Source organism: Molothrus ater, chromosome Z, assembly GCF_012460135.2.
Source record: "Molothrus ater isolate BHLD 08-10-18 breed brown headed cowbird chromosome Z, BPBGC_Mater_1.1, whole genome shotgun sequence".
Lineage (NCBI taxonomy): Eukaryota > Metazoa > Chordata > Aves > Passeriformes > Icteridae > Molothrus > Molothrus ater.
Genome location: NC_050511.2, coordinates 22,687,712 through 22,710,326, shown reverse-complemented (window position 1 = coordinate 22,710,326; position 22,615 = coordinate 22,687,712). Strand labels below are relative to the sequence as shown.

The window sequence follows — 22,615 nt, the reverse complement described above, 5'->3', positions numbered from 1 at the left end:
GCATACATGCTTATATATTGAATGGCTACTCCACTGCAGCTACAAATGAAGACAACTGGTTATAACCCAGTAATACCATGTAAAGACTCTTCTTCATTTGGTCTACTCCTGCCTTCCAGGCCAAGCACTTACAAGTACTACCTGGTGTAGTGATTGCACATGTTCAATACCCTCTGAGGGCCAAGTGATTACAGTATAGGGCATAAAAGTGAAATCCAAGGTCCTCTCAGCTTTGCCAGAGTGACACAGCCCTTTCTTTAGCTCACAGAAAACTGATTGCTGTTTTTCAGTATTTGCCCATCCTGTCATTGCTCCTCTCCTAGTCACCAAATCTGTGTGCTCTAGGAAGTCTTCTTGCCACGGCTCTAACCTCAATGATAATTAAATCCTGCAAGCAGGCAAGCCAGTGATGAAATAGATCACTTTGGGACAAATCTATAGATACTTATATGGCTTTACATTGTAATATCTGGGCTTGACTAGAGCATTCTGTTGGCCTGTATCTAGCACTGAAGAACACCCTTCAGGCCCTTCTCACACATTTTTAATAAAATATGCCAGAAGATATTGCTTTTAATTTCTGGAAAATGGTACTTCTTAAATTTACATTTGACCCTTATGCATATTTACCCTAAATTAGTATTAATGCTTTCTGCAATGTTATTGCATTGTAAGTTCATGTCCAGCTCATGTGCAGTTTCCTGTTTCAAATCAGTCAACCACAAAACTTGCTTCTTGATTGGAAGAAGAGGATTACATGTAATGTAATCTATTCCCCTAACTGTGCCATTTCCCTTTACTGGCAGCTGATCTCATCCAACAACAAATTTACTCTTTGATACATTCAGGCCCTTTTTAGAATGTATTTTGCACTTGGATTTTTTACCTTTGGTTTTATAAGCTCTTCTTTCATCAGATGTAATAATTTCTCATACTGTTTTGTCTTACAGAAAAATTAAATCATTACTAGTTATGTTTATTGTTCACACTGTAACAATCTTTTGCAGAATTCAGTGCAAGGATTGAAATAAAATATTCAAACGATACACAACAGCAACATTTAGGAATCAGCCATATTAATAAAGATATTCTGACCTACTGTGAGAGTCATGCTCATCATGACTCATTCATATGACTTCTCTACATTACAAATGGAATTAGGACCCCGATACTTAACCTTCATGATAACATATTGTTCTTCATTAGAGTTTTCCAATGATTGATATCTAATCAATTCCTGATGTGCATCTGTCAGAAATGCAGTACACCTTGAAATACTAATTTCTTTGTATAGCATTTTTCATAGAGGATTTTTACCAAAATTTTTTAAAGTTACATAATCCACTTGCAAAGCACAAGAGGGGAAAAAAAAGCACAAGAACAAAGAGTGAGAGAAACAGATACAAACCCTGGAGAGAATCAGTCTGAAAATAAATGATGAGTCAGGTAAGTGAACATACATGAGACAGTGTGAAGCTACAGCATAGAATGTGACAGATGTAGGATGAAGTGGCTCAGAAAACACCAGTATAATCAAAGCAGGACAATTACTGCAAAGCACAGACTCAAGATCTTTTTCCTGGGCAGGATCAGGACAGTAATTAAGTTTAAGCTTAATAAAGGCACCTTTTAACTCAGATCCTAAGTGATCCTTTAAATTTACTTGAATAAAACCATACAGAGCCATTTCCAGAAACACATCACTTACAATGTGTCACATGGACATATATACAAAATATATCCATTTGGTGATTAAACAATCACAGAATCATAAAATGGATTAGGTTAGAAGGACCCTTAAAACAACACAACAAAGGGTTTCAAACCTTTGTCATGGGCAGGAACCCTCTCCTCTAGATAAGGTTGCTCAAAGTGCCATCCAACCAAGCCTTGGACATTTCCAGGGATGGGGCATCCGTAACTTTTTCGGGTAACCTGAAGCAGTGCTTCACCACCATCACAACTAGAATTTCTTCCTAGCATCTAATCTGAACCCACAGTCTTTCAGTTTGAAGACATTACTCCTTGTCCTATCATTGCAGTTCCTGATGAAGAGTCCCTCCCTGGCTCCCTGTAGGTCACTGTCAGATACTCTAAAGTTGCTGACAGTAACCTCTCCATGCAACCTTCTCTTCTCCAGGCTGAACAGCCCAAATTTTCTCAGCCTCTCTTCATGGGGGAGGTGCTCCAGTCCTCTTATCAGGCCTTATCGTGGCCTCCTCTGTACTCACTCCAGCAGGTCCATCTGTGCTGGGAGCCCAGAGCTGCAGGTGGGGTCTCAGCAGGGCAGGGCAGAGGGGCAGAATCCCCTCCCTGGCCCTGCTGCCCACCCTGCTCTGGATGCAGCCCAGGACATGTGTGGCTCTCTGGGCTGTGAGCACACACTGCTGGTTAGTGTTGAATTTTTCATCTACCATCACCCCCAAGTCCTTCTGGGCAGGGCTGCCCTCAATCACTTATACATAAATATACCAAAATGGAACTACTGACTTTATAAGGTAAAATTTTAATAAAAATTTACCATTTTCTAATCTTTCATCTCTTACTAGTCTCATAATTCTGCTTGCTAAGGATAATTCTGGCTCACTATTACTTTTCATGTGATCTTACAATGAAACTACTGCATTTGCTATTGCTAGAACAATTTCCAACTCTCTTTACAATTACAATGTTATATTACAATGTCTCTTTTTAGTCTCACATAAATGCCTTTTCAGATGAAAACTTGTAGATTTAGCCTAAAACCAGCAACAGTTTTTGGAACAGGGAAGGTCAGTGTAGTCAAAACACTCTTTAAACACTGTTCAAAGTAATAACATACTTTGTACAAACAAGTTGATGTAAGAATGGGGAAAATGAATGAGCTCATTTTGATCTTTAGTGTTTTATTCTGCAGGTTAAAATTTGATTCATGGAGGTTCCAATTCATGTCACACATTTCAAAGAATAGCTGCCTAATGATTTCTAAGCTATGGCTGTGACTTGATGGGGCTTGCTTTCAGCATGCTAAGCCATAGAACCAAGAGAATTCCCTTTCAGCACTTTAGGGTTGGAGTTATTTAATGCCTGAGTTTCCAGTTCTTTCAAAACTCAGAAAGCTGAACCCAGAGTGTAATCCACATAAGCTTTTGGTCATTCCAGAGGCAGGTGTGACAAGGAATGTGGCTATGCAGGCTGGTCAGTGCAGCAACAGACTGGAAAGAGCTCAGATGGAGCACGGGAGGATATAATGAGAGAACATGAATTCCAGCAGCCTCAGCTATCTGGCATTACACACAGTAAGAAACAACTGCTAAGAAACAATAAAAACATAATGTTTCTAAATAATTCCAAGAAAATGTAGAAAGTGTGGTTTTAAAGCCTGTACTACACAAGAGCATTTTAACCCTTACCTTCTCAGGACATATTAAAAAACTGAACACAAACTCCTCCCAGGCTGATGATACACAGACAGACCATTTCAGTGGCATGCAAAAACTATGGGAAGACAGTGCTATGAAAATGGACCAGAACTGTCCAGGACATGTATCAGGGAAGGAAGTTTGCTAACCTGTGAGTACCGTGGACATGTAAAAACAATGTGGATGTGTTTCCTCAGATAAAAATAGCAATTTAGAGCAGGTAGAAATTTTGATACAAATCCTTAAGGGTCATCCCAACCCAGCACTTTCAGGGCAGTCTAACCTACACATTCATCTGGCACATTCAGTAAATATAGCACAAGTTGCACATGTGAACTGCTCATTTGCTGATAAATTAAGATGATGCACTTTCTCTAAATTAAGATGATGCACTACAGCTCACCTGTAACTTCTGGGTCAGAGAATCCCTCTGCGCCTGGAGCTCTCTGGCATTTTCAATTTCTTGTTTCAATCCTTCTATTTCCTAAGGGAGAAGAAACAACCCTGCTAGCAATGTGTTACCTGGCTTGGCCTCAGTGCTGGTAATCTGGCTCCTGCTTCTTCTTCCGAGAAAGTCATTGCAACAATACCAAAACTGCCAGTTGGCTACTGCCCATCAGAGAACATGACGTGTAAGCCCTGCTTCCAATACTTCCAAATCACAGCCCCAAAACAGCAGCTCCAGTGTCAATGAACAACAATAGACAAAAGCATTTTCATTTGTAAAAGTCCAAGTTTTCTTTTCCCCCTGAAGAGACACGAAATAATTTTTGCCCAAAAAATTAAGAAAACAAATTTTTAAATTAATTAATTAATTAATTTTAAAAATGTAATTAAAAAACAAATTAATACTTTAAATTCTATCAGAATCTACTCTTCCCCATTTTTTCAAGAAAAAAAAATCCAATTTTCAAATGTAAACTGCTTATTATGTCACCAGCAGCAGGGCTGAACATCAAAAAACTGCGTGTTTTGATTGACTTCTGTAAAAAGAGAATCTAAAAGAAATGGCATCTTTAATTTAGCAATTAGAAAACAATAAGGTATAAAAAAAACATAGATGAAATAATGAACAGAAGAGAAACCTGTTCTTAGTTTACTTCCAGAGACAAGAATAGAAACAGTGAACAAAACTAAAAGGTATCAAACTTAAAACTAGTAAGTACTCTTGTCCAGATAGGCATATTCACCTCCCAGAACTCCTTTTGGCAGGATTTTTTTGCAGCCAACAACACAGCATAATCAAAAGAAATGGGCAACAAAATGGGAAACATTACCAAGCTGAGCCTAATCTATTAAATGGGAAGGAGTTTGGAAAAGGCTTCATTCCATTTTGAGAGTATATTCTCTAATGACTGTGCCTCTCCTGCATCCTCCTTGGAAACACCTCACAGCACTGAGGGAAGGCTTGGCAAGACACACTGCCCCTCCAAGTACACACGCCAGTGCCCACAGTCTCTTACACGGGGCAAATAATTCTTCCTGTGCAGCTGCTTCCATCTCCTTTTTCCATCCATAAAGGGGTGATTCTTGATCCTTCTGTGGCACAGATATGCTTTCCTCTAGGACATATGCCAATGCAGGTGTTACTCCAATTCCTTTTATTTACTTGCTGCTGATCCAGGCCAAGGCACATGGCACAGTAAGTACCAAGTTTCATGCTGGGGGTTTGGCATGTTTTTAAGGAAATTGATCTTATGGAACTGATTTTATGGACCATAAAGGTCAGCTCTATTAACACAGCCTGAAAAAGAGACTGGCTGGACAAAGGCATTGACCTATTACTTGTCTCAAACCCTATTCTCCAGAAAAACAGAAAGCATGCCTACAAGAGCTTCCTTTCTTAGTGAATCTGGACTGCATCACTGTGATTATTGCTCTGTGGAAACCACTTATGACTTACTTTTGCAAACAGAAATGTTTGGCAAAAGCAAACAGGAAAACATGATAGTTTTTTTGTTGCTATCCAGATACCCAGCTCTATATTGGGCTAATGTAATTATATAAACAAAAAATACTAACAATTCCAAAAAGTTGAAAAATAATTTACTTTGTAACATCAATAGCAAATAATTCAGTATCTAGCCATCACAAGCTTAATATTGAAAGGTTTTAGAAATTATGTAATAGAAAAGCCAAAAACAAATGTTAGCAGATACCTCTTCTTTTTTCTTCAGTGTAGACTCTAATTCCTGTATTGTCTGGTTTAATTCTGTCTTATGAGTGTGGACTGCATTGGCTTGACTGCTCACACACTCCAGCTCAGTCACCTGTTGAAATAAGTAGAAGAAACACATACAGAATTAATTTCAATATATTCAAGGTACTATTATTTCTTTGCACCAAAGCTGCCTTTGAAATACACCCTAACTTCTGGATGACTTCTGTTGATTAAAATGGTGAAGGTGTTCTTATAAAGTTGGCATAATGTTCCATTATATATCATTATGTAAGTTGTTGCTATGAATTCCTGGAAACAAATTCATTTGTTATATGCTGAGAAGAACGCTAATTAAAACTTATACTAATTATCAAAAGTTTTAACAAAGTTCTGAATTACCACTTCAAACACAGTAATGCCTTGATGACTAAACACAGATCTGTCTGTCTAACTAACCTCTCCATCTGACACTTAATCTTCTACCACCCTACTAAGTCACAATGTTCACACACTTCCTAGAAAGCCAATTAACATTTCACAGCATCACTCGGCATCAACAGTGCAATAGCAGACACTCAGCCAGCAAAGTACAGCTGCCAGCTTCTAACTTTCCCTACTAATGGAGCTCATCTCTCAGTCACAAAGGCAACAGCTAATGTCACAATTTGGATCTGCTCAGTTCCCCTTTTATTAGCAGACAGCAAGCATGTTCCATCTGCCCTTGATTATGTTAAGATACCTGGCAGTGGTATGCACTTTTGTTTTATTTCATAATCAAAACGATGCTAATGTTCTGCCACTCACAGATAAAGTTTTAAAAAACAGCTGCTGCATCAAAGAAACAAAATCCATGCAGCTAGAGCCTATGCAGAAAAATCTCTGTTTATGTACCTCTCACATTTCAGGTCAGAATATTAGAGAACTTTCACACCACATGTCTGCCTGCATGTGTGCACTAAAACATTTTTGTTTAATAACTAAAACCTAATAATGAATTTCTCTCCATAAGTTATAAGCCTGTCAATCCTAATATAAAGTTTTCAACAGAGCTGCATGGCACGCCTACAAATCTGGCCATGAAACTCCTTTGAACAAAATGCTAGTTAATTCTGCAACAAAAACCTTTAACACTCAATTTAACATTCTTAGAGAGGCAGCCATAAGGCTGAGGGCAGATATTTTCCAAGACAATTTAATTTCTTAGGTAAAATAGTATCTCAGGGAATCAAGGTTGCTCCTTTCCAGCACCAATGTCCCCTAGCTAATAAAGCCACTGTGATACCAGCAATTTCAAACTCTGAACTATTTGTAGGCTCAAAAGGTAGATTACTGAATCAAGTCCGAGGGAAGCCAAGATGAAACACAAGGAAATTTAAACAACTTCTCCTGTCTGAATCACAGACCACAAACCTCTCCTCTGCAATAGCCATGATGAATCTAGGCTCTTCTGCTGGAAAGCTATTGGTTAGACATTTCTGCACATGAGGTTTGTAATGGAGAGAACTGAGATTGGAACAAATTCTTGGCAGGGGGTAAAGGGAATGAGGGAGTAGGATATAGCTTGGTAAGGCAACATTCCCTTCCACTCTAAAGAACTTTCTTATTTGCTGGTATTGTCCCAAAAGGAATACCAGGCTCATGACAAGACAAAAAAAAAATTAAAAAAAGACTTATTTGCTTCATTTTATTACATGCCACTGAGCATTACAACTGAAGTCTTAGATGATTTTCTCAATTACACATATCTATCTGTATTTAGATTCTTATAATACTGTTACAGTGTTCACCACTGCAATTACACAAACAAGAACTGGAACACATCAATGAGGACAAACCTATGTCTGTACAGTGTCTGACCTAACATCTAGAGGGAGCAAGAATCAGAAAGGCACAGAGCAATTTAGACTGGAAAGGGACTGGTGGACATCTGGTCAAGGCCTCCTGGTCAAAACAGGGCAAATTTTGAGGTCACATTTGCTTGCTCAGGGTCTTGCCCAGTCAAGAATCCTCCACTATTCAAGCAGAACTGCGACAGTTCTGACATTGCAGGTTTATGAAGAGCTCTAGCTCCTTCCTAAGTTTTGCTAGAACTGTCAAACTCATTCACCCCTTTCACCTTCAGCTCTTCTCATGTTTAACTTTTCAAACACTTCCAAGCTTTCCTGCTGAGATGTTGAATAGTAACTTCCAAGAAGACAATCTCTCTTCAAAAGCTGTTGCACTCAGCAAGACCCACTGGCCCTCAGCAAGCACCAGCACAGAATGCTCACTTACACAAAACCTCATCTGGAGAGATGAAAGTAAGCCCAATCCCCAAACCACCTCTGCCCTAGAACCTCATGCCTTGAAGCATGCCTGCAGAGGTCTCTCGTCCCAGGACTAAGGAAGCACCTGGACTCCCCCTGTTCTCCATATGGCTTCCTCTTGGCTGGTACACGTAGAGAGGATGTATGTATTGGTGCAAGCTGGGAATCCAAGGGGTGATGAATCGAAGTGTTGGATGAAATGTTATGTTCTAACTTGCATCTATTATTGCTAGTTAAACACACCTCCTGCAGCAGCCCTGCCAGGTGCACAGCTCATGTGAATACTCCGAAGTACACTCTGGTCCACGTTAACTCAACACATTTATTGAAATTGCTTAAGCAAACACAGATGATTATTCTTAAGCAGAGCAGGCCGTGCTCCCACAAACCTTCTTGCCAACAGAAGCAACTGCTCTCAGAGGGATAATTAATTGCCAGCACTAAAAGGGCTGTGATGTCTTACTCTAGCCCAGCTTTTCTCTGGGCAAACATCCATCTCTTACCGATTATGCAAGAAAATAATGTTCAACTGTTTTGTTTACTGTTGATTGAAAACTCAGTAAGTTGGAAAGAAAAAGAACAAACTCAATTAAAAAACTGGGTTATTTTAATCAGTCTTATTTAAATGCCCATTTCTACAGAGATCTGAAAAGATGTCAAATATTTTCAGGTTTTTATCTTCTTGAATGCACTTATAAAGATGAAAAACATACTGTGACCCTTTCAAAAAGATCTGTATAGTAAGATGGGCTGGAAAAGGATGTGATATAAAGAATATGCAATTGAAAACAGAAGTAACAAAAGATAAAGCTCTAGGCAAAAAATCTGCATAGCATATACTTGTCCTGTTTATTGTCTCAAATTGCACTTAATTTTCTCATGATCAGTGGTCCAAAAATCATTACAATTAACTGTTAATGCATTATGCACAGAAGGGGGCATAAAAGGAAGTTAAAGTGCTTTAGCCTGACCCTCCCAAAAGCCATTATCAGGGACACTCCTCATTCAGTGTTTCAGGTTTAAAAGCAAAGCTCAATCAGTCTTTCAAACCTTTGCACAGCAGTATCAAGCAATGTACCCGTGATTACACCTCATTTTGAGTACAGAATTCAGACTGAAAGAACAATCTTTGAACAGTAACTGGCTAAACAAAGTCCTGCTATTGTGCTACCCTAAGACTGCACTGACTTGCATATCTGAAAACGTCAATAACTCTGGCTTTGTATTTGAGACTAAAAAAGAAAAAAGTTACTGTTCCTAGCCTCTGTTTCTTTATTTTACATTTATTATCTAGGTAAGGATTACGTGTAAGGAAAATATTCTGAAAAGGCTTTTTAGCGACTATTTAGTGTGCAAACTCTTCTAGGATGTGGATGGTGTTATACTCAACTGCCTACTTCAGTGTGGAATACATCAGCCAAAGTAGGACAGCAAAGCAACTTCTTCTGGTAGACCCTAGACCCTCCTAGCAGTGGCCATTGTAGAGTTTTCTGGACATTTTAGTCTAGGTTCAACAACCAATAAATGCAGGAGGATTCCAGGAAGAGATTTTCATTGCAGCAGAGGGCAAGCACACTGGGCTGCTGGGAAGACTGGAGGAGTGAGGCTTCAGGCACATAATACAACAAGGAGTAACAGCCTTGGTGTGAACTTAAGACAGTGACTGCCTAAAGCTTCAGAAAACTGGAAAGACTATCAAGCAAATCCTGACCACAGAAAGTTACTTTGCAAGTGAAGACTTCAGGGAGACAGAAGAAAAGAAGTGGAATGGCACAAATATTTTGAGTGGTGACCTGCCCCAGGCAATTATTGACTAAATGATTCTGTGCTGTGTTTGCTCCAGCTGGATTAAGTTTTTCAAACCACTTTCTTGAGATGAATTATACAGTTCAGTACCAACAGATCATGCAATTCCTTCTCTCCTACATACAGAAATTATTCCAACTTCTACAGAAAGGCAAATCAAGACACATTAGACACAGAATCCATCTAGAATACAGAATTTGTCACACAACTGTAGAATAATTCAGGTTGGAGAAGACCCTTAAGATCATTGTGTCCAACAGTTAACCCAGCACTGCCAAGTCTACTACTAAGCCACATCTCCAAGTACCACATTTACATGTCTCTCAAATACCTCCAAGGATAGTGACTACACCACTTCCCTGGACATCCTGTTCCAATGCTTGACAGCCCTTTCTGTGAAGAATTTTTTCCTACTAACTAAACTGGCATAACTCAAGGACATTTCCTCTGGTCCTCTTGCTTGTTACTTGGGTGAAGAGACCAACCCCCACCTACAGCCTCCTTTCAGGCAGTTGTAGAGAATGATTAAGGCCCCTCTGAGTCTCCTTTTCTCCAGGCTAAACACCCACAACTTCCTCAGTTGCTCCTCACAGGACTTGTGCTCCAGACCCTTCACCAACTCCACTGCCTTTCTTTGGACTCATTCCAGCACCAAAATGACCCTCCTGACCTGAGGGGCTCAGCATTCAAGGTGTGGCCTCACCAGTGCCCAGCACAGGGGGCCAATCCCTGCCCTGGCCCTGCTGGCCACAGCATTGCTGATCCAGGCCAGGATGCCATTGGCCTTCTTGGCCACCTGGGCACAGCCTGGCTCATGTTCAGCTGCTGTCACCAGCACCCCCAGGTCCTTTCCAGCCACTCTGCCCCAGCCTGTGGAGCTGCCTGGGCTTGTTGTGACCCCAGGGCAGGATCCAGCACTGGGCCTTGTTGAACCTCACACCATTGGCCTCAGCCATGATCCAGCCTGTCCAGATCCCTCTGCAGAGCCTTCCTGCCCTCCAGCAGATCAGCACTCCCACCCAGCTTGGTGTCACCTGCAAACTGATTGAGGGTGCCCTCCATGAGATCATTGGTGAAGGTATTAAACAGGACTGGCCCCAGTACTGAGCCCTGGGGAACAGCAACTGGTGACTGAACACCAGCTGGATGTAACTCCACTCACCACCACTCTCTGGGCCTGGCCATTCAAACACTTTTTAACCCATATTAGCAGCATATGCATATATTCAGGGTGGCTGTAGCCTTTTTTCTTTACCTGACACAACTAACTTGCTGTTTCTATATTGTATTTTTCTCCCTTTTATTTACTGTAGATGCAATATCCAAGATTTACTAGCCCAAGCTACAGTGCAGAACACATAGCGTGTTCTGAAGTCACACAGAGTGCTCATGCTAGACTGAATTGAAGTATTAATTACCTATTTTAACTGATTAAGTTACATCCCTAAAAGGATCGTAACTATGACTGTGACAGTATTGTTCCATCAATAATTGTAGATGAACTTCCCACAAATGAAAAAAGAGCCCTTTGCTTTCCATGAGGAGAAGAGAAATGCTGTTTCATGGGTCAGCAAAACTGTGGTTAACTGCAAAAAGTTTCACATAATTTATGCAGAGAAAATGTCTCAGTTCTTAATGGTAGACAGTACTATGAAGCACAACAGCATGCAACAAGCTAATAATAAAAATTATTCCAGCATAGCTTTTAAGAATAAAAAATTCTGGAAAGACTTTTGGTGTTAAGAAATGTGAAAATGCAGAAAACAAGAAAAATTGATTTTTAAGGGTGATTCTGAAGGAACAAAAAGCACACAATGGTATTATTCATATAAATCACTTCTGACAGGAAATTAATTACTGTAGTTTTCCAAGATTTACCCATATATAAAGCAATAACCTGGGGGTGAGTGTTGTGCACTACCAGCAATTTATTACTTTTTTCAACAGAAAAAACAGAAGATTTTGCTGAAAAAGGACACATTTCTGTCTTTGAGCAGTTGATACCTTAAGCGATGGAAATACCAAAATGTTTTCCACAGTAGATGAAATAGGAATAACCTATCATCTGCTTGATTTTTGTGAAGAAAGCAATGAAACTCTAGTAGGAATCTTTGAAAATATAATAAGTCTACCAGAATTGATGATTTGACCTTCAGCCATGCATTATTATTTGCAATTGATAAGGTAATACTAAATTCAAAGCATCTCCCTTTCCCTACAGTCTAATTAGCAAATACTTTTTCCAGTCACCTGGCCAGTTCATGAAACACATGCAATGCAAACACTGTACAGATATCATCCTTCAGTCCTGAGGATCTAAATCCAGTCATTTTCTTATTCTCCTGCAGAGCTTTGGAATTATAGTATGTATTTAATTATGCAAGCTTTAACTATGTAAACATCTTGTCACATGCCTCCACAAAGTATGTGTTTTACAATTTGTAGATACACTTTTCTTAGGATTTTCTAGAAATAAGATGGTGATGAGAGAGCATTTCTGTGAAAAATTATTTTATTAGCCAGAGTCAGAGTAGCCTAGTTGTTGGTTTGTTGGGGTTTTTTTTCCAAATTATTATCTTGTAAATGACACATTCAGAGAAAGTGAATTCCCAGAAAAAAAACCAAAAAAACAAAAAAAACCCTAGCAAAACAGTCTTGGGTCCTAAATGCAAATCTTCTCAAAAAAAAAAAAAAAAGGCAAATTCACATTTTGATTCCAGGAACATAACCTGATACAGCTGCTCTGTCTGAAAAGAACATTGTTCTTGTAAAGTGTAATTATCAGCCAAGGGTTGAATCTTCATAAGTGCTAGGTGGATTATCTGTATTAGGGATCATGGACACAAAGAGAGATTAAAATATGTGCTGGGTTTCACAATTCTTCTTCTAAGAAATGCTCTGATAGCCTAAGGCTGACAACACATACTATTTCAAAAATAAGAAAGCACTTATGATGGCTGAAATGGATATTCTAGGGACTAAAATGTACATCTGAAAAAGAATTCCCAACATATTGTCTGAAATAAAATGCTTGTATTTTTTTCCATTGGTATCCCTAATGCCATGCAAAAAAGTGGTCAACTATTTTCATTGTAAAGAAGTACAAAGCTGCTATCTAACCACATGAAAATTACAGTATCTTAAGGAGAAGATTTTACTTGGTTAACTTTTTTTTTCTTAATCAGTCAAACCTAATTTATTCAAAGCTAAATTTGAATTGTTCAGTAGGAGGGACACAGTCTTAAAGAGAGAATGACAAGAGATATACATCAAATGAAAAAGGTGAATTACCAGTAATTTTTTGGATCAGAACTCCATTCATAAATTTCTTGTTAGTATGTTTTCTGTCACATTCCTTCATATTTCCGCTCTTAGATAAAGTTCTTCCTTGGGCATATAAAACCAAACAGTTTTCTACAGTCGTCACAGGGCTGCTAACAAGACTTGTCAGCAAATATGAAGTCCATGGCATGGGCTCCAACCCAGCAGATAAATTCATCACATTGCAATTGCATGTTCAAAAGTTAGTTTTGGCTATTCAAGTATCAATGTAGCTGATGGAAATGTGGAGGTGACTTCTAAAGGGTCTGCAAAGATTTTCTACAGATAATCTGAACAGATGATTTATACAGCACTCCATACTTCTTTTGAACTTTCACAATCCTTTTACAGACTGTTGTTCTCTTTAAGTGACATGGAAACAGTTCAATAAAATGACCATGTTTTTATTTTGGTATGCTCAGGCAATTTTTTAATATCCATTTTAAAAATTGTTTTAACAGTAGGAAAATCACGGTCCATTATTTGTCAGGTGATTTTAATAACTACATAAGATTTCTCACATTTATTTCATTCATTGAATGAAAGAACACAATAGCCTAATTTTTATCTTATTTTATGGGAAATTCTTGAAAAATAACAAGCTAGAATTCAAGAGTTTACCTCTCTATTTTTTCATGAGTACCCAGGAGCTTGATCACTTCCCTTCATTTCTTTTTATCTTAGGCTTCTTTTCCTGAAGATGAATGATATTCAAGGACTGCAGCTCTTATTATTATGCACTGGTGTTATTACTTTGTGCTATTGCCCAGTGTCATAGGATGATTTACTTAGCAGATAGCGTGCATGAAAAAAAATTAATCATTTTCTTTTTTAACATGACAAAGACAGAACTTTGGGTTACTTTCCGTAATTTATATCATCATTCAATCCTTTCCTCTTTGTAGTACCAGGATTAATGTTAGGGCCCATGCTATTCTATTTGTCTGGAGCAGCTTACTTCAGGGTTTTTTCTTTCTGTTACTGAGCTGTTCTAAACTCATGAATCCCTTTTGATGTCAAAAAGCTATGCAAGGTGTGTAGGAGTGCTCATCAGCCCCATTTAAGGGAAATTTTTTGTTGTTTCTGAGCAGATTAGAGAAGGCTGAGAGCTCCAAGTTAAGCTTGTGACTGGGCATCACATTTTCCTAGAATTATTTCTTTGTATTTGAGAGGTAAAAATCCATACACCCATTTAGCAAACTTCTGAAAAATAAACTGTCTGATAAAATATCAAATACAGTGTTTCTGAATTAAGCCTAGAATGTATCAGGAGAAAGCACAACACTTTAATTTATTGAGAATGTTTCACTCAGCCACACTGAATCTGTATTATGCTTTATCTCAGCTCTAGGCATTATTAAGGCAGAGAACAAATGGAAGAAGGAAGATAAAGGCCTCAGGGAAAGCAAACAAATGTAGGTTAACACAAAAAACTGAACTCATAGATGAGTAAACCTTATACTTACTCAGAGTTGGCCAAAAAAGAAAAGTGGAATTATTTTAAAAGTGCAACCAAAATCAAAGAAAGAGAACCAACCTTAGACAGTTTCCTTAAGAGTGGAACTCTTACTCTCCATGCTTTTGTCTCTACAAGAATTACTAGAAAAAAGGACAACTATCTGAGACTTGTGGGAGACTGAAATTGTTAATGGGTCAGCACTGGCAAAATCACAGGAGGCCTTTTGCCCACTATAGCAAACTGCAAAGAAGCAGCTGTTCATCATCTGACCACCAAAGACCACCCCTCCCCAAATACACCTACTAACTGGAATTTGGATTGTGACTGGAATTTAAGATAAAGGGGGTGCTATTGTCCAACCATTCCAGGTCTGGGGAGAAGAATGCATCCACAAGTAATACTGGAAGAGAGACTGGAATGCTAAAGTCTCAAACATTCAGGGGGCAATCTGCTGATGTGCAAAGTATCCACCCAAGTGCAGAGAGCTGCCAGGGCAGTATCAGGGACACTCACATGAGCCTGAAGGAGGCTCATCTCTGCTGATGGCCATTGAGCTAAACTGCACTGGTACAATAGGCCAGATGTAACAACAGTGCACCTGAGCATATAAAACTCATGAAATCTTTTGAGTTTTGTGGACTTTCCCCACCCCCGATGGACCAACATCTTCAATTCAAGCAACAGACATCAAAATTATACCAAGTCTCATTTCTGGAGCTAACAAGGGGGGTTGACTATAAATCTTTCCTTATTTGCCCTTTTTTCTCTTTCTTTTCCTCACACATTTTTAAGCGCTATTTTTATACTCTTATATTGCTATTTTGCTGCAGATAATAAGAACTAAAATGGCTACAATTGGCTGTTTGTCTTTCCAACCAAATTGTTTTAAAAGAAACTGTGTGTATATATATACACACATACGTTTACAGATACTGACTATTCAGTGTCATTTCACTCTAATCTGCCCCAAGAGATTTATTAACAAGAACATGGGTTACCCTTGTCTTCTAGAGCAGGATGTAATATAGACTTGATATATAATTTATACATAATCTCAGGTGAGATTGATTCCAGTTTGGGGAATATTTTTTGGATCAACTGCAGCTACAGGCTTACACAGAACAGATAAACTGCACAGAAAGACAGCACAAGACAGGGACTGAACACTGCTTGTTGCCACATGAGCTGTAACCAAAAGTCTCCAGATCTGCCATTTAAACAGCACATTTTTTAAGTTTATAAGAAAGAAGCATCTGACTTGTAGTTTGGTTTTTTTTTTTGAAGTGAGGCACTAATTCAGTTTGAAAGATCAGTCTCCAGCATGCAGTTTAGAAGAGTTTTTGTATTGCACTGCACTGTATGGTAACAGATGGAGATTGAATTTTTTTTTTTAACACTACATAAATTTTTTTGCTTAGAGAGTTTAATTCATTGGGTTAGCCAAGTCTATATTTTTCTATAAGCAATTCCAACAGAGGGCAGTACTCCCAATGAACTCCCCTATTGTAATAAACTGGCATTCCCAGAGAGAGTTAGGAACAGAGTGTTTCCATATTCTTTGTGAAATATCAACAAGTCCTGAGGTCACAGGTTACAGAATCACCTAATAAAGGCATGTAAGCAATGATCAAAAGGGCACACCATAGATAGTACCCTGTTATGGATTTTATGCTTCCTCAGAAATACAAATAACTGCAGGAAATTTGCTCAGAAAAAGTTAAGAAAAATCATCAGCTATTAATGAATATAACCTCAAAGACTTGATTAATACCGTTAAATGTAGTATCAAATAAAAACAAAATTAAATGCTAAAAACTCCAATATTCAATAATTTTATTTTCATTAATTTAATTTTTCAATAACAGATTTTAAATAAGACTTGACTGAGAGTGGGAGTAACATAAAAAAAATAAAGTGATCTTTGCCTGTCTTGTCTGGCTGAGTGTCCCAAGGCAGACACAGCTGTTGTTGTGCATTACTTTTCTTTCTTAGGTAAGGATTTTACTGTGTCAGCTTTGTGTTGCAAAGCTGAGACAATACATTTTTTTTAGGAAGAATGCTACCTTATTATGTCCACATTTAGCAATGAGTTATTCACTATAAAGCCTATCTAGTGTTCAAATTCACCTGAACATTTGCACTGTAGTAACTTTAATAGAAGGCTGTAATTTAAATAATTTTATCAACTGTGACTGTTATCATCTATTCACAAACCTGGAGCACAGGCTACAACTCCCACTTTTCCAAATGAGAAGCTTCAATGAGATGACAGACAAAGAGGCAGTCTCCCTCTGTACAAACACACATTACAAGCTTCTGCTTGACTGGAACACTTCTGAAGCAAAGTTTTGTCAGCAACTGCTCATTTCTTGAACTGAAAGCACTTTGCAAAAATCACCAGTCTTATTTACATTTCATGTGTTTTGTCCAGTCAGCTATGGCACACAGAGTTACAGTCTGTTGGAAGTTGTTGGTTTTCCTATCAAATCCTTTGCCTGGGACTTCAGGAGTGTTGTCTGCAAGTCTGTCTAAGTGTAGGACATCCCAACAACCTGCCATTTCCCTAAGTTTCTTAAACTGCGGGGTATTCCTGTTTGTCTTTCACACAGGTTAGGCGTACCCACTGGATGAATACAGGATTATTCTTGGGACTACATGAACAGCCTCCAGTTAGACAAGTCCAGCATGGGTCTGAAAGATGGATTTTGCAGGACTTGGCTAGCTGTAATTGCCATATCTTATTTTCTATAGGTGACTACAGCATTCAAAACTGAGAGGTCTGCAATATTCACCCTTCTTTTTCAACATATTCATGACACCTGTTTTCATGCATAAAATTACAATGGTTTAGTTTGGGTTTTTTGCATTTTTTCCTTAAATAAGTGTCACAGAATCATAGAGTGGCCTGGATTGGGACGGACCTTAAAGATTATCTCATTTCAACCTCCCCTGCCATGGGCAGAGACACCTTCCACTAGACCAGGTTGTTCAAAGCCCCATCACCCCTGGCCTTGGACACTTGCAGAGATGGGGCATTCACAACTTCTCAGAGCAATCTGTGCCTTGCCATGCTCAGGGTAAAGAACACCTTTCTAATGTCTAATCTAAATCTACCACCTTTCAGTTTGAAGCCACTTCCCCTTGTCCTATAGCACATGCCCTTGTAAACAGTACCACTCCAGTGTTAAGTACACCTCCATAATTTTTTCTAAGCTAACCTTTATTAACAAAAGTGATAAAGCTTCATCAAAGACATCTTTCCTTCACACATGTTACTCATGCCTTCACTTTGGAGAGGAATATGCCCTAAGCTATGACAAATTCATATGGATAAAGGTTGATAGACTATACAATAGAGAGAGTCATATGTGAAAAGAGAAGCAAAATTAGATATTGAATACTTGTTTTCATAACTTAGACTTCAACCTTGCATGTTATATTCCTTCCTCAAACATTGTCCTTCCTTCTCCCATTGTGAACTAACTTCTGGTTTACCAAATGATCTCTGCAAAATTTGTAATGCAGGCAACAGGACCCAGACCCTTCTGTATGAAAACAGGTGCAGATCTCTACTTGCATATAGTGACCTTGTGTTTGAGTTGTTCAGAGTCCTTCCTGTGCAAGGAGGAGGGCAAGCTCTTCATCTTTGTTATATGAGGGCATTACAATAAGGTTTCTTGAACTTAAAAATTCGATGTCAAGCTTCTGAGGGCTTAAATGCAGAAAGGACTGGACTTCAGTGCTATGGAGAATGTAATGAAACAGATGTGATGGCATCAAATAAAGAGTTAAAGCTGCCAAATAAGTCATAAGGTTTGATAACTTGCAACAATAACCTTTGCGGAAAAAGAACTCCTACAAAGCAAATAATTCCAACTGGAGGAAATGCTTTTAAGAAACCTGGAGGAAATGCTCTTAAGAAAATCATTCATTTCTGTCTCGAAGATTAAACCTGAAGCTGCAACAGTAAACTTGTTTTACTTGAAAATGAGTGAATACAGTCACCAGTTCCACCTCAAGGATCCTGGCCATTTGCTTTGACTTACCCGCTTATGAAGACGCTCTGCTTCCTCCTGATATGCAGCAAGTTGCTGTTTCCATTGTTTCACGTTGGCAGTGGACTCCAGCAGGGCTGCTGTGAGCTTAGCATTATTACCCTTGAGCGTGGCCAGTTCTGCCTCCCAATGCTTGCTGATTGTCGAACTGCACAGACAGAATGAGAATGGTCAGAACTCTCAAATCTCTTCCTTTATGCTTCTTAAATGTCTTATAAATTTTCTTTTAATATCCAGCAAAAAGAGAATTACACAAAGAATTATATAACTAACTAGAGAATTATATAACTAACTGGATTCTCATTTAGTTGTTTTATTTGGTATATAATTATATACCAAATAAAACAAGTATATAATTATATACCAAATAAAACAACTAAATGAGAATCCAACTGCTCAAATCATCAAAACTATAAATTAAGAAAGTATAGGTAACACCATTATTGGAAAAAAAAATCTACCTTTCCCGTTCAACAGGGTATATTTATAATAACATGTTAAAGATCATGAAACCCACATAAGTTTCACAAAAGCAACAGCATGAAATTGGAGAATATTCATATGATTAGTCACTCTTTTAATATATGCACATTGAATGGAAGTGCTTTTTTAATCCACTACTTTATTAAATGTATTGTAGGAAAATATTTGTTATCAACTTGATTAAAGAGAGTTAATCACGTGCTTTGGAAGTGCACCTTTGATGTCTTAATGTAAGTCTTCCATTTCTGAAATATACTCTATTAAACACCATATTTAATTTGTTCTTGCAAACTCAAAGACCTTGAATTTCATAATACTGTTAATAATTTTTCCTCACTAATATGAGCAAAGAGAGTAGAGATCAAATAGGATGGATATATTACTGCTTTACTTCAAAGTGGAAGCTGATGTTGAGGTTTACTGAAGCAGTCTATGGAGGAAAATTCCTGCTTACAATTTAGTTGCTCTCTTGGAAAATACAGGGTTTAATTTTCACAGGTAGTTAGTTTGCCATCACCTGCAGACCATATTTTTACACTCAGTATGCAAGAGAAAAGTATCTCAGACATATCAGGTGAATGCATTATATGCATTATATGCAAATAGCTTATTAACATGTACTTGTATAATGCTAACAGCATGTGAGTTGCACACCTACATGGACAGTACATGCAGAAAATAATTTTTTTTTTCATTAGCTCACTGCCTGAGGCATCAGTGAAAACCAAAAATCTGTAACTCTGACAAAAAAAAATTCTATGAAGAATTATTATATAATTACATATTTTAAATATATCTCTTAATATTATGAAATTAATTACTATTTTGAATGTAAGTTTACAGATTTATTTGAACTTTGTACACACGTATAATGAAATATTTTGCCATTATTCTGTCCACTTGGTTTCTTTCTTCCACTTCCTGCATATGCAAAGTCCATCCCATCAAAGCATATTTCAAAAACATTATGACTCCTATAAATGCTCCTTAGGTGTTCAAAATTAATTAGATACTGGGGAACATTCATTACCTATTCAGACCATATTTCATTAAAATATTAGATCTGATTCTTCCATGGTACAGCATTTCCTTCCAAATAGTACTTTGTCTCCTTGAACAGGAATACAAGTTTCTCCAGAAGAGGAATATGCTCTAGCATTTAATGATACAACTAATTACAAGTTCACCACTGGAAATTTTAGATCTTAAAGGACTAAACTAAAATAGTTGTGATCCTACTTCCTCAGGGGACACAGACTCACATATTCAACAAGATAAGCATGAATTTCTGTAACCATGTTCACTCTTCTGTTCCTCTAATCAGATTAAAGTTTCACTTATAGTAGCCCAGAAGATAAGCAAACTGTATTAAAAGAATGCTCAAAATGTCTAGTTCATTAGTATATTCATACTCCTCTCCTGATGTTCTGATCTGACAATAGCCAATCCAGTAGTTTCATGCGAGGGAGTTCCATTTAGCAGTCCTGCAGGACTATTGGTTACTACTAGCTTCTAGGAAATTGTTTACACATGAGACTGATACTCTCTTACGAAATGTGCCTTACTACTCATCTTTGCCCTCAGAAGATACATGCACACAAACTGATGTAACACAGCTGTATCTCAGGCAAAGGCTGAGAACTGTCTGATCATTCGTTATCCAAAGAACCGAAAGGATTTTTTTTTAATCTATTAATGCATATATCTACAATGATACCCACTAATCCATGAAGAACCCAGAAGTCAGACTCTCAGGTAGAGATGAGCAATAATGTGAGGGTGATTTGTGGTGTGTATCACTTTCACCTTTGCCTGGTGCCCCTACTACAGTGTCTCCCAAGAAAATAGCCGGAAGCTTTTAAGTTATTCCTTGTATAATGGAATGTCAGTATGAAATATGAAGCATGTATTTTCTATTACTGCTACGGTTACTCTAGTTCAAAAGCTGTAAGGTTTCTTTGGATCTGGTTATTCTTCAATTGCTTATTCTCAATAGGTATTATTTCTCAACTGTACTCTTTTTCCTTAAGAGACCCACATAGTTGGCAGGAACATTCCTGCAGTAATACAGGTTTGACTTGCTTGTTGCATATACTGGGTTTTTTTTGCTACGAATAATTGTTACTGTATCTTCTACAGATTCTGCTACAGTGGCATAAAATGGAAACACTTTAGTTAAATCAGTCTAGTTCTGTATTTGGTAACATACAAAGACTTCCTAACTCTTTAGATTTATCCTTTCTTCTTAATGGATATCATACTGGGAAACACAGTCCCAAGGGGGTGGATTTTTTTGTTTCACAAAATAATAATTTGATTAAAATAGCCCTTAACCAGTCCTGGCAGTTTTGACCTTCTTTCCTCAAATACTTTCTTGAGAATTAAAAAAAAAAAAAAAAAAAAAGAGAAAAGGGAAAATAAAAACAACAAAGAAGATAATGAAATTATGTTCCATGGATTAGCTTAGTTAAAACTGGATTTATATTAATTACTTTAGAACCAGATAAAAGCACACTTACAGCAGGCTGTTCTTAGGTTAGGCTGAGAATATCTGCTTCTGCCTAACTGAAGCTTGTATCTGTAGAGCTATTACTGGTTCAAATTTACCAACCCTTCCTGAGAAAACACTGGGAAACATATGATTCAGACACAATGAAATTGTCCCTTGGAGGAGGAGATGCTGAGACTAGCCCCTGTGAAAGTGAACACAGAGATCAAGAAGATGATGGACACATGGAAAGTCCAAAGGGGTCCCAGAAACTGCTCAAGCATGTAGCTGGAATTTTGATGGTGGAACAGGTGCACTACAGTCCCTTGAGATAGGTACAGGAGAGCTGCACATACTTTCTCTCTACTTTTTACTTAATTACTGTCTGAAAGGCTTGCTGCTAAAAGGTATTGATTTTGCCCTCACTGCATTAGATTCTGTCATAGAAAATACACACAAGTTGTCTTAACAGTTGTAAATACCTAAACCTAATGTGAATCATCCCTCATGTGCTTTGAGACTATGTAATCTACAAAGCACTTAAAATATGTACACTTACTCAATGATCACACTGATCCAAACAGTAATATCTACCAGAGCACTCTCCAGCTCTGCACTGTTGCAGAAAGCTGTACATAGATGCTGAGGGACACACAGTCATACCCACTTGCAGTCTTGGGGGGCATGAATTCAACCTGCATACATGCTTGCCTTCTTCTGAAAGCCATCCATCCCTTTGCTGGCAGTGTCACAATTTTAAGAGGTATTTCTTAAAACCTGTCAGAATTAACATCACTGACTGCCTGACAAGCCCAAAGTTTCAAGACAGTCCTTCAAAAAAAGAAATATTCTTAACACTCTGGCTTGTTGCCTGTTTTTCAGCATGAAAAACTACACAAAAGTTTTAAAAATACCCTAACAGAGAATAAAGTCTGGTCATTTCCCTTGTGAAACTTCAGAACATCTGAAAACGAAAGGACAAGCTGTTTTGCATGCATTCCATTGGTGCCAAATACAAGAGAGAGAAAGGAATCCTCTAAAGAATAATAGCAAACCATGAGTTTTATTTGCTCAACTATCATGCTAATTAAAAAAAAAAAAAAGAAAAGAAGAAGCTTTCATAGCAGAGGATTGG

The 22,615-nt window shown here is 38.0% G+C and overlaps 1 protein-coding gene across 1 annotated transcript in view; it reads right to left on the bottom strand.

Moving 5' to 3' along the window:
• HOMER1 (homer scaffold protein 1) overlaps nucleotides 1–22,615 on the bottom strand; it is a 91,661-nt gene that overhangs the window by 7,684 nt on the left and 61,362 nt on the right. Inside the window, exons 6-8 of the mRNA XM_036404034.2 lie at nucleotides 18,501–18,657; nucleotides 5,561–5,671; nucleotides 3,805–3,885 (exon numbers count right to left, since the gene is read on the bottom strand). Of these exons, the coding sequence (XP_036259927.1) occupies nucleotides 3,805–3,885; nucleotides 5,561–5,671; nucleotides 18,501–18,657 (349 nt within the window). The remainder of the gene's footprint in view (nucleotides 1–3,804; nucleotides 3,886–5,560; nucleotides 5,672–18,500; nucleotides 18,658–22,615) is intronic.